The sequence below is a fragment of the Zootoca vivipara genome, chromosome 12 (assembly GCF_963506605.1).
Source record: "Zootoca vivipara chromosome 12, rZooViv1.1, whole genome shotgun sequence".
In the NCBI taxonomy this organism is placed as follows: Eukaryota; Metazoa; Chordata; class Lepidosauria; order Squamata; family Lacertidae; genus Zootoca; species Zootoca vivipara.
In genome coordinates, this window is record NC_083287.1 from 10,724,643 (window position 1) to 10,737,036 (window position 12,394).

General features: G+C 40.9%; 1 protein-coding gene across 6 annotated transcripts in view; it reads left to right on the forward strand.

The window, feature by feature from the left end:
- The window catches only part of MYRIP (myosin VIIA and Rab interacting protein), a 159,589-nt gene that overhangs the window by 68,796 nt on the left and 78,399 nt on the right, over positions 1–12,394 (forward strand). For 5 of the 6 annotated variants that reach the window (XM_035130386.2, XM_035130389.2, XM_035130390.2 and 2 more), the window contains exon 3: positions 7,321–7,542. The exons of the other annotated variant lie outside the window; for it this stretch is intronic. In XM_035130386.2, coding sequence (XP_034986277.1) covers positions 7,321–7,542 — 222 coding nt within the window. The remainder of the gene's footprint in view (positions 1–7,320; positions 7,543–12,394) is intronic. 6 annotated transcript variants of the gene reach the window in all.

A 12,394-nucleotide genomic window follows, 5' to 3' on the forward strand; every position in this document is an offset into this window, starting at 1 on the left:
AATAAGCAGGGAGAGAATGTTAAACTTATTACAGTAGTCTACTTTCCCAGTGTGCTCCTTGTGGGTAACATGCTAGTGACTAAGACCCCTGCAGCCACCAATATTGTACCCTCTTCTCATTAGCTGAAAGTCTTCAGTTCAAGCCTGGATCCACCCAAATCTGCCCAATTTGGTTCAGAAGTAAGGCTTTATCTGAATATGGTACACAACCCTATTTGATTACTGTCAAATTTGATTAAAGTTTTGAAAGGTTCAGTCCACAATCTTGATTCAAAATGGCATCCAGGGCTATCCCAATCCTTCTCGAATGGGGCCAAAACTGTTTGGAACTGTTCCTTTCGTCATCTTGATTCAAAGTGGTCTCCAACTATTTTCATGTTTCCAAATGTAGACAAAAAATGGCTCCTCCTCCTCTGGAACCCTTGTGACAGATTAGATGGCAATATTGTGAGAGGCATTTGAATATCTACATATGGGCAGGCAGATGGGTGGGACTATGGACCAACAGACAAACCCCTTTCCAAAGCAGATACTAGATCATGCATTCAGCATACAAAGGGAGAGGCCTAAGGGCTAACATACGCCATTATTTCCTAACAATATACTTCTATGGAAAAGCACCAGCCAAATGAAAAAATGATGGGGAAAGGAACTTACTGCATACTGAATTCTTCATAGCCCTATCTACCTTTGAACAAAGAGATCCTCAAATCTATATTTCAAACCATAAACTAAAAGTAAGGGGCAAAGGAGAGGGAGCAAAGGAGAAAAATAGAGGGAAAGGAGTCAAAGAGGAGGACAATATCAAAATTCTATAACTTTAATCCAATGGTGTGTTGGAGGCCACTTAGCACAAATTAACTTCCCATGTGAACTTCACTCCTTCCATGAACCATGTAACGTTGAAGTAGCACACATGACTCCGTACATGATGACTGGAAAATCTTTTAACAGAATGAGAGCCACAGTCTTGTGTGAGTTTGAGGCTAGTCTGTAGCCCGGGCATATTGTTGGAAGCCACACTTGGACCATTAGATATTTTAGCCATGGGCATTCATGAATAAAACTATAAATCTAAATAAATACTTGTACTTGATTCCAAACTAGAGGCTCATGATAAATACCAACATTTTATAGCAAATGAAGTTGCTGAAGATGTGCAGCTATGGCTTTATTACTGTTCTGAAACTTTTTATTGTATGATAGCAATTTCATTTTCAGCTTTGCATGCTGCCCCACTGCCAGAGGGTTCCACAAGGCAAAGGAAAGCAAACACCAGTTTTGACAGTAAATCATAACGAAATGTTGAGGCTCAAGGGAAAACGCATTAAGAGCTATTTGCTTTTAAAATTGTACATCTAATGGGGCATTTTAAACCAGTTTCTACCTCATATAAGAAATAGCCCAAAGATTAGATATATTTATTTTCTCTTGAATTTTGTCAGACACTGTACTCTGTGCATACATACAGTGCCAGCAAAAACTACTATTAGGTTCTGTGTGTTAAGGTGAATTGAACCACCCTGTATTTTGTTTATTCTTAACTGTGGGTTCAAGCCCCACTTTGGACAAACAATTCCTGCATTACAGGGGGTTGAACTAGATCAGGCATCCCCAAGCTTCGGCCCTCCAGATGTTTTGGACTACAATTCCCATCTTCCCTGACCACTGGTCCTATTTAGCTAGGGATCATGGGAGTTGTAGGCCAAAACATCTGGAGGGCCGCAGTTTGGGGATGCCTGAACTAGATGATCCTAGTGGTCCTAGACCTCATAGGCTATATGCTTAGTTTTAACTCTTACTAGTTGCAACCCCTTTTAAATTTAGCCTATTGTTAGTGTGTAGCTTATGAAGTCTGTGTTTATTGATCCCATGTTACATCTTTTAATAAGTATGGTATTTCCCTTTTGATATGATCATATTACCACATTCTGGAGGTTCAAGGTCAAAAGATCTGAAATTGGGTGCCAGGGTTGCATGTGTGAACTACCCACTTCATGACAGCAGGAAATATTTCTCCTGGGAAAGCATTCAATCATGCAATTTCCCATCTCCGTTTGAAGTGGAGTCATCCAGGCACAGTTTTAACACCTCATCTGTTGTTTATGTGAACTAGACTTCAGTGTGAATTAATCTCACATGCCATCTCAACATGCAATAAATTACATTAATTTTTGCCCCTGTTGATTTTAAAGGTGATCTTAATTTAGCAATGTGAAATTAAAAAGCAAACTTTGATCAGTTCATGAAACCAGATGAGACAAATATAAAATCAATATTCTTGGGGGAATGCATTTTCATTTGTGCAGTCTTTTTAAAACTGAGTAGCGGCAATCACAGTGCGTAATTTGGAATGTTTGTCCAATTTGCATAATTTACCACTTTCCTTGATGCATCTGTTATTCTTTGAACTTTAACAAATATCCCCTCTGTTCTACTGATTAAATAATAAATCTGGGGAGTTTTAGAAGTAGAGGAAATAAATATTTTATCATTTCAAATGTTGAAGACTTCTGTTTTATTCCTACAATTCAAACTCTGCACTGTCTAGGGATGTTTTCTAGAAAGTGAGTTTCCACTGTTCATTAGAATGCAAGTCGGGGCCAGCCCACAACACCACCTCCGTGGAAATGCGGAAGTGGTTTTCCTCTGTTAAAATAAATCCAAATTATGAACAGTGTCATAATGTAACCACAAAAGAGCATTATTATTTCCTTACATTTATTTCCCACCTTTCTTCAGTAGGGAGACCCAGGCACCATAAATGTGATTCCAAGGCAGACAGTCTTCCAAGCACTGAACAGAACTACTTAACTTCAGCAAAGTGGTAGCTTCTCCCTCAGGTGGCTTCAGACTATATTACCCGGGACCATGAATTCTATTGCTGCTATACTCAGTGCATTACCAATGCCAGATTTCCTTCCATGTTTTTCTTAGTGCAATTACTGCCAGAGACAGATGCAAATAACTTCCGGCTTTTATATTCTCTAAGGGTGCATTGTGGTTGGTTTTTTTCCCAATTAGCTGGCAACGGAATTAGAACATGGGTTCTGCAGAGTATTTAATACACTGAATTAACAACTAGCAGTGCCCTTGCCAGTTGCCACGATATTTCTGTAAAGCCTACTCACAGATAAGTTCTATTCAGCAAACTTTTCTGGCACATTTAATTAAAATGTAGTTCTCTTTATCCTATTTATCCTAAAAGTTTTTTGGTTTTTTTTAAGTGTAGTGCTTTCAGAATCATCCGATTCCAATACAGTGGTGCCTTGCTAGACGAATTTAATTCGTTCCATGGGTCTATTCTTATAACGAAAAATTTGTCTAGCGAATCCCATAGGAATGCATTGAATTTGCCCATAGGGATGCATTAATTGAATTTCAATGCATTCCTATGGGAAACCGCGATTCACTAGACGAATTTTTCATAAAACGAATTTGTCTAGCGAGGCAACCTCCGCTTGAAAAATCCTTTCTTTAAGCGAAAATTTCGTCTTACAGGGCGTTCGTTAAGCGAGGCACCACTGTATCCATATTAGAGCAATACTTTTATTAAGACAACCAAAATGACACAAAATAATATACAAGCTTTTTAGTTATTCAGAACTCTTCATCGGGCTAGATGGTAACCAAAGCGGCAGTGGCGGGCGCAAGGTGCGAGCTGGCTGGTGGTAAAGCCTTAACTCTACATCTTGTAAAAGACTTAAGTTGGAATGTGGAAGGAGTTAGCAGACATTCAAATGAGACCACGTAGGTGTTACGCAGCTTCCAGACTACACCAAATCTGCTTGGGAAGAAGAAACAAAAAAATGGCTGATTCCCCATGTATGGAAATACCCGCCGCAGCTGTTACCCTGGTTTGCATCCTTAGGCAAAAGACACAGGTTCCTTGGTGGGTGGGTGGGGGGAAACTTGCTTAAGTCATCTTAGACCTCCTTACTGGTAGGCTTCACATGCGTAGAATGAAGGCTTGATAACCCATCCACCCAAGGTGAGGGAGAGAGACATAACTATGCTGGGTAGGCCAACTTACGGTACTCTATGGTCTTAACCCCTTCAGGCATTAATTAGAACTTAGCATGTTGGTTATATGTGGATGGTTTATCTCATATTGATTTGTTATCTCCTCCTGTTTTATGGTATTGTTATGCATTTAAATGTGTTTGTGTCCTGGCCTGGGATCTGGCAAACTGTAGATGGATGGTTGGATAGATAGATAGATAGATAGATAGATAGATAGATAGATAGATAGATAGATAGAGAGACAGACAGACAGACAGACAGACAGACAGACAGACAGACAGACAGATAGCATTATACTAGAAACTTTTAGGTAAAGATTTGGCAGGCTAGCAGGTAGCATTCATTCTCAGACTAGCTCTCTCCCGTTGTTTGTTGACCTAATTCAGCAAAGGGTTGAAATGTTCTGAGAAGGAAAGAGCAGAGGTGTGAACAGATTCTGAGGATATGAAGATGAAATCAGTAATGTCATCAAGGTCATTAAAAAAGAGTGGCGGGGTATAAATAATAAGTTATTTTGATGATGATTACAACTACTGCTGCTACTGCTGCTGCTACTACTACAACATTAGAGAGACCAGTTGCTGCTTTGTCCCCTTACTGCATTACTTTTCTCAGGGCTTCAGGATGCTTGCTTTAGCAGAAAAGACAGTCCTTTGTTAATAGGTTACAGCAAGGAGGAAAGTGACTGCCATGTGTAACATAGACTGATAGTGTGGTTTATTAGGCCAGTACCGTGGGAAATATAAAATACAAGTTTTGGAAATTATAAAAGCAGGGGCCACTCAAATGGAAATGAAGGACACCATTCTACAGGTTCTAGTGAGCATTAAACAGAAGAGCAACAATATATGACATTATATAAACATTACATAAACTGGCATTAAACCTTTATAACTTCTTTAGAGAATGTAGTTAGGCTGTTTAAAGTTTAATGGCTCTCTGCTCCTAGGCTTCTGGAATCTTCAAAGCACATTGCAGTAGACCTCATTTATCCCTCCTCAAGGCATGGGGTGGGGAAGTATTGACTAAAAATAACTATACCTCACAGATTTGTGATTCTAAAACAACATTACAGTGTAGTTTTTAAGAGTCTTTCATTAAAGCTAATCTAAGAATGAGGGAGCAATTCAGTCCTGTTTACATTTTAATATGAAGAAACCTAGCTCACTCTTCCCCAAACAAGAAGCGAAGTGAAACACAGCTGTCCTTCAAAATTCACAATTCTCCAAATTTTTGCAATTCAGTACTCCAAATAATGTGTAGAAAAAATGAGTATATTGGGGGAAAGTGTGCATAGAAAAGCATTGTTGTTGTTGTTGTTGTTGTTTAGTCGTTTAGTCATGTCCGACTCTTCGTGACCCCATGGACCATAGCATGCCAGGCACTCCTGTCTTCCACTGCCTCCCGCAGTTTGGTCAAACTCATGTTCATAGCTTCGAGAACACTGTCCAACCATCTCGTCCTCTGTCGTCCCCTTCTCCTAGTGCCCTCAATCTTTCCCAACATCCGGGTCTTTTCCAGGGAGTCTTCTCTTCTCATGAGGTGGCCAAAGTATTGGAGCCTCAGCTTCACAATCTGTCCTTCATAGGACATTGATCCCTTCATGGATCAATGCCTTGTCATGGCGAAGGAGCTTGAATAACTCAGAGAAGCTATGATCTATGCCATGCAGGGCCACCCAAGATGGACAGGTCATAGTGGAGAGTTTTGACTAAACGTGATCCACCTGGAGAAGGAACTGGCAAGCCACTCCAGTATCCCTGCCAAGAAAACTCCATGGACATAGAAAGGCATATGTTAGTGAAAATAACATTGCAAGATGCATTGTACTTGTGTGTGCGCGCGTGCATGCACTATGCAAAAATCATGTTGCGGAAAAGCCACAAATACTTGCCTCGACTCCTACAGCCCCTGTTAACTCTGTCAGCTCTGCCCTCTCCTGCCTCATGCATGGGGCAGAAAATCACAAGAGCAGGCGCTGGCAAAAATCACGATGCAATAAAAACCATGAAGGCAGCCTCTTGCAATGCCTCCTTATTTCAGACATTGTGATATATCAGTATATTGTGATGTTTAGCTGGTGATATACCATGACGATGATATTGCCCAGCCCTACATGTGGGTGGGGGGTGGGGGGAGCCACAGAGTTGGGTTGGTTTTTTTAAAAGAGATCATCAGCCCCAGCTGCCAATTTGAAAATGGATCTCAGAGGAAATGGGAAGGCATCAATGCTATCTAATCATATAGAGTAGTTCTCTTTGCACACCCTCTGGGTGCCATTTTCAGATGGTCAGCGTACAGCCAGACTGTTGCCTAGATGGGTAAGCCAACTAGCTTGGGTTGATGAATACTTGGACTAGAACATTCAGGTGAGACAACAACAACAAGCCTGCGACAGGAAGGGTGATCTTGCCCTTGGGTGGATGGCTGTGCAGTGCAGGAGTGTGGGGCTGCCAAGCAAGCAAAGGAGCAGGCATGGCATTGGCAGGGTAGAGAACTTGGGAATGGCCACCAGGGCAGCATGAAGTGGAGAGCCCCCTCAATGAGAGCTTGCCCCAGGAGTCCCTCAAACCTGCAGTACTCACAGGGGTGTCTTAACCATAGGCTCCAGGGGTGCAGGGCACCCAGGCGCTGGGCTCTCGAGGGTGCCAGTCCAAGAGTCCGGGGCCCGGACTCCGAGTTGGAGTCCAGGGAAGAGCCCGCCCATCGGTCGGAGCGCCGTGTCCGTCTCTTCTGCTGTGGGTGGCTCTGCGCTGTGAGCAAGCAAGCAAGCAAGGTGCTGAGGTGGCCGGCCGGCTCCAACCTTCTGCATGCCTGGGATTGGAGTAGGGCCATGGAGAGGCACACCCAGCACACACTGCTTAAAACACGAGGTGCCTGGCTTTGCTCAGTCGCTGACGCTGATGCGGCTCAGGCTGGTTTGTTGCACTGGGCTCCTTATGTTTCCTGTTTTCTTTTCCTGAGCAGAGATAAGCGTGGTGTCAGCTAGCTCCCTAAAAAAAAGGTCGACAACTCTGGGCAACTTGGGGGAGCGTCATGCGGATTTTTGCACCCCGGAGCCGCATATGCTTAAGATGGCCCTGAGTACTCATGCCATACCCTCTGATGAAAATAGGGACATCCTAAGGAAAACCGGGACTTTCTGGGATCAAATCAGAAATCAGGATGGCTTCTGTAAATCCGAGGAAATAGGGACACTTGGAGGGTCCGTCCCTGTGCTATTGAAGACTGGTCCGATTGCTGAATGGAAATGGCATTATTTTGATTCTCTTTCGTTTCTTTCTTCTGGGGTTCCAGTGAAATGAAGCAGAAGCTCGATGAAGAGGGTAACAAGTGCAGCATTCTTTCCAAGCAGCAGAGGTTTAATGAGCGCTGCTGCATGCGTTGCTGCTCCCCTTTTACGTTTCTCATCAATACCAAGCGGCAGTGCCAGGATTGCAAATACAACATCTGCAAGAACTGCAGCTCCTATCAAAGGAAGGAGAAAGGTTGGCTCTGCAGTGTTTGCCAGCAAGCTAGGTGAGTGCATTTTGTGACACTAATAAATAACAGGGTTGATGCCTCCTTCTGACCTTTTTTATTTTTCATTTTCAACTGCAAGCCGTTGACACAGATGAGACAAAGAAAGACACACATTTTACTCCATTAAAACGGCATTTCGCTGTGTGACTTGTTGGTCCATTGCTTCTCTGGAGATTCCTACTCATTCTTCTATTAATCTTGCTTCATTCATGAAACATATGGCTCATCTCCTTTTCTTTTTTCCATGCTTTGTTTTCAAGTTGATTTGACCAAATGTCAAATCAGCATAATAGGGTTTTAGAGAGACATCTGAAACCCCTGTATTGGCAACTGTGATAAAACAGAAATCTATAAATCACAGGGGTGAGAAAATAAACTTCCAGTAATCTTTCTGTTGGTCGTTTGAATGCTATATGCCTACAACTGATTGATATATGGTGCAGAGTCCCATACAAGTTCTACAAAGTGTGATGGCCTATGTGCATAACGAACAGGTAGCATTATTCAAATACCTGAAGGAACCGCCTTGACCCATGCTAGCCTGCCTTTGCCAGAAGATCTTTGGGAAAGGCCATGTTCCAACTACCCTCTTTAGCAGATGTTCACTATATGACTGCATTTGCAGTCCGACTCACTACTATTTCACTGCCATTCTGGGAACTGGAAACAGCAAACCACAAGGCTTTGGTGTATCAAGCAAGTTCATGGTTTGCTTCTCCCCAAGCAAACCATGGTCTGAAGCCAAACTTTGCTATTGGCTTCCTGATCGTGGTTTAAGCGAATCAAACCATAAATATTATGATTCGCTTCTCCTGGCTCCAGGGTGAAGTGAAACAGGAGCAGTTCAGCAGTGTGTAATAGTTTAGTGCTTGTTCATAGTAAAATGTGGTTTTCCGGCTTGCTGTGATGTATGAACTGGGCTTTTACTTTAACAAAAGAAAGAAGCATTTCACTGTTGCTGCCGCAGTTTTGGAATTCTCTCCCTAAGGAAGCATGCCTGATTATTACAAGTTTTTTAGTACCAATTGAAATCCTTCCTGTTTGCCCAGACATTTTAAATTGTAGATTTTTAAAGGGAAACAGTATTATTTCCTGCTTTTAACTTTGAGTTGTTTTGGGGTTTTTTTGTCTTCTTGTATTTTGTTAAGTATATTTGTTGGTTTTAAATTAGACTTCTGTGTGAATTTTACCTGTGCTTTTGTACACCACACTGAAATATTTTGATGAAGAGCATTTAAGAAATACTTTAAAAAGGTAAAGGGACCCCTGACCATTAGGTCCAGTCGTGACCGACTCTGGGGTTGCGCGCTCATCTCGCATTATTGGCCGAGGGAGCCGGCGTATAGCTTCCAGGTCATGTGGCCAGCATGACAAAGCCGCTTCTGGCAAACCAGAGCAGCACATGGAAACGCCGTTTACCTTCCCACTGTAGCAGTTCCTATTTATCTACTTGCATTTTGATGTGCTTTCGAACTACTAGGTTGGCAGGAGCAAGAAATACTTTAAATACATTCAAATGAATACAATAATGCTATTTCCTCTTTGAGTGGCTTCCCAATGTCATTTAAAGCATCCCCACAATCGTACAAATACTTGGAGATAGGAGACCTGTGCTCTATTAATAGTCACATCCTCCATCATTCCATTCTGACTTGGCCTATCCCTTTTTAAGAGCTGATTCTCATGATCATTTAAAGCAGGCACCTCCAAACTGCGGCCCTCCAGATGTTTTGGCCTACAACTCCCATGATCCCTAGCTAACAGGACCAGTGGTCGGGGAGGATGGGAATTGTAGTCCAAAACATCTGGAGGGCCGAAGTTTGGGGATGCCTGATTTAAAGCATTATTTCTGTGATGTGCTATGATTGAAGGCAGCCATGAGCTGGTCATTCTGCCATGGCATGCACAGAACACTGTATGCCTATTATCACCCCAGCACCCCTAACATTGTGGTTTGAAGGGTAGCGCTCTCCCTAAGGATGGGTGAAGAGAGAAAAATACAATTAAATATAACCGCATCGTTGTGCTTATTGATTTTGGTTATCCAAGCTAATCTTCAGTGCTAACTCAACTCAGCAGAGGCATATTAGTGAGGGGAGACTGTCACTGATGCCTTGTTTCTCTTTGGAACGTAGGACTGAGCCACACCATTGGAATTAGTGAAAAGCACTAAGGAGCTCAGACCCATATTAAACTCCTACATTTGTGTGGCTGAAAGATTTTTTTTCCAGTTCCTCAAGGAACAGGTGCGAGGAAGCTCAGACCCATATTAAACTCCTACATTTGTGTGGCTGAAAGATTTTTTTTCCAGTTCCTCAAGGAACAGGTGCGAGGAACAGGTATTCAAAAGATATCAAAAGAGTGGACCAGTTTCAGAGAATATTTAATAACACATAGTAATAACAACTCAATATTGACAGACATAGAACGGTATTTGTAATGTAGAGACAAACAGAGAGATAAAAAGTATAAAATAAAAAAAAGAGAAGATAGAAGAAGAAAACCAAATAACATCAAACCTGTGAGAAAGATCAGTTTGGAAATTAGGTATAATGGAAAGGATTGGAACCGTTGAAAAATGTTGAAATAAGAATTTATTTTAGATCACATTTGGTACATTGAAATTTTAGAGAAATTTGTAAAATCGCGTGTGAAACGAAGGATATTTCTGTTGTGTTATGTAACTTATATTTTAAACTCTACACTTTATATAGATACATATAATCTTTCTTTTTGGTTCCGAAAATTGGATGTATCTCTGATTTTTTTTTCCTCAATAAAGTTTTTCAAAAAAAAAAGATTTTTTTTTCAGTTTTAGTGAAAGATTTAGCTTGGGTTTATATGTTGATTAATTTTTTTTTAAAAAAAACCCAGATTGCATGCAACTAGAAGCAATCGTTCTCTGGTATTTCAAAAACTTTGATGTATTTCTTGCTTTATTTGTTTTGACAACGCGTGGACATTCCCTTAAAATGCATGGATTCAATGGGAGGTGCTGGAACTTTGACTGAAAGTCAAGCTTAACTTACTCTCTCACATGGGATGTGTAGAGAGAATGGCTGATACTTCTCAGTGGGATGACCATGGCATGGTTAAAGTTACATTTTCTTTCGTAAGTGCTTTAAAAGCAGGGATGCAGCACGTGAAAGCAACCACTTCAGGTGCTGTTGGTGGGGAAATGGTCTCTCAGTGGTACAGGAAGACTTTTAAAAGCGCTGGACCCTTGCATTTGGGTGCTGCACCCGGCTGCAATGTGTCATGGTGGAAAGGGAAGCGGCCTCACCTATTCGAAAGATGACGTGCTGTCACTGGTGCGGAGGACTGTCTCTTTGCACAGCTGGCAGTCAGCATAAAAATGGGTCTTAAAACACTAAGTACCAGCCTCGGGCAAAACACTCTATCCAGTGTACCTTCTCACAGCTCCAAGTGCGTTGTCATATGCAGGCATAAGTTTTTGTACAGTTGAGTCAAGATTTTTCCATGAAGGATCAACTCTTTGTTATTTTGTGATTTAAAAACAGTTAATTTTTATCTGTTTACTCAAGACAACATAAATAGAACAAGATAATTTAAATTTCATGAATAAATTCAAGTAATTGTTCCCCTTACTGAATGCTCCATTGCTTTTTGACATTTTAGCTGCTTCTTATTATACACAAACCAGAAGGAACCAAGTACTTTAAATACACTGTTCTTCAGACACTGGGCAGAATCTTGGGTGGATGCTTTCTTAGCTCCATCTCTTTTGTTGGTATTTATTAATGTCTTTCTTGATTTGTTTTGCTCGTTCTTTTGTACACTTCTCTCAATAGTGGCTTAAATGGTGTGAATTGGCCTATTAGAAATGAGCAAAAGTTTAGAATGCATTTGAATTGAAACATGACAGCCACATTCAGTTGATGAATCTGAGAAGAAGCAATTAATCTCTAGACAAATGACATTTTGATGGGTATTATTCCCCCCTCCCATTTTTTTTTTTAAAAATATACTGGAATTAAGTCAGTTACCGTTTTCTGTAATAGAAGCTTCCAGTAAGAAGAGGCACTTCTATTTACTACTGGTTTATTTTGATATAAAACACATCTGAGACCTGGAGACAGTCAGCCTGCTTTATCAATACACAAAGTCTATCAGTTCTTCTCCCCAGGCTGCCTGTGGGAGATTTTGTCTTCAGTTATTCACTCTTCGCTCTCCCAGGAACTGTTGTGCACTTAGCAGAAAGTCATATGGGGGGGGGGGGAACAATAGGAAAAAGTTGGCCTCTTGGTGCTTTAGAAAACCTTGTAAATGTACTGCTTGCAGTATTCTCTGCTGAAACTGCACAGTCATTATCCACCTTTATTGTGTCTTGCAAAGTTCTGGAAAAAAAATGTTGGAACATATGCAGAATCTTTGTTTAAATTATGCATGTTGCACTGTTATGGTCTTGCAATAGAATATACATTCATAGACGTTTTGTGATAAGCAGATTGTTTTCTTTCAGATAAGATAATTGTTATTCTCCTTAGCTGCACTCAGTATGTTGTGATCAAGAGTGGTTTTGTTTGCTTGTTTTTGCATTGGAGTTGTATCGATTAAGGACTTATCTGTGTAAAATAGTTACCTTTCAATGGCTGTCTTTTTCAAATGTTACTTTAATTGCTTAATCCATTAGGTAATCATCTAGATTTGGCTTTGATAATGGAAATTTTAAATAACACTTAGACTGCAATTCCTAAACACAAAAACTTGAGAGTAAGTCTCATTGAGGACTTTTCATTGCAACATACGTATCTAATAAAAGCAGCTTTCTTCAGTCCAACTTTTAAATTGGTTTTAATGTCTCTTTTTTGCTTCTCCCACTTCAATC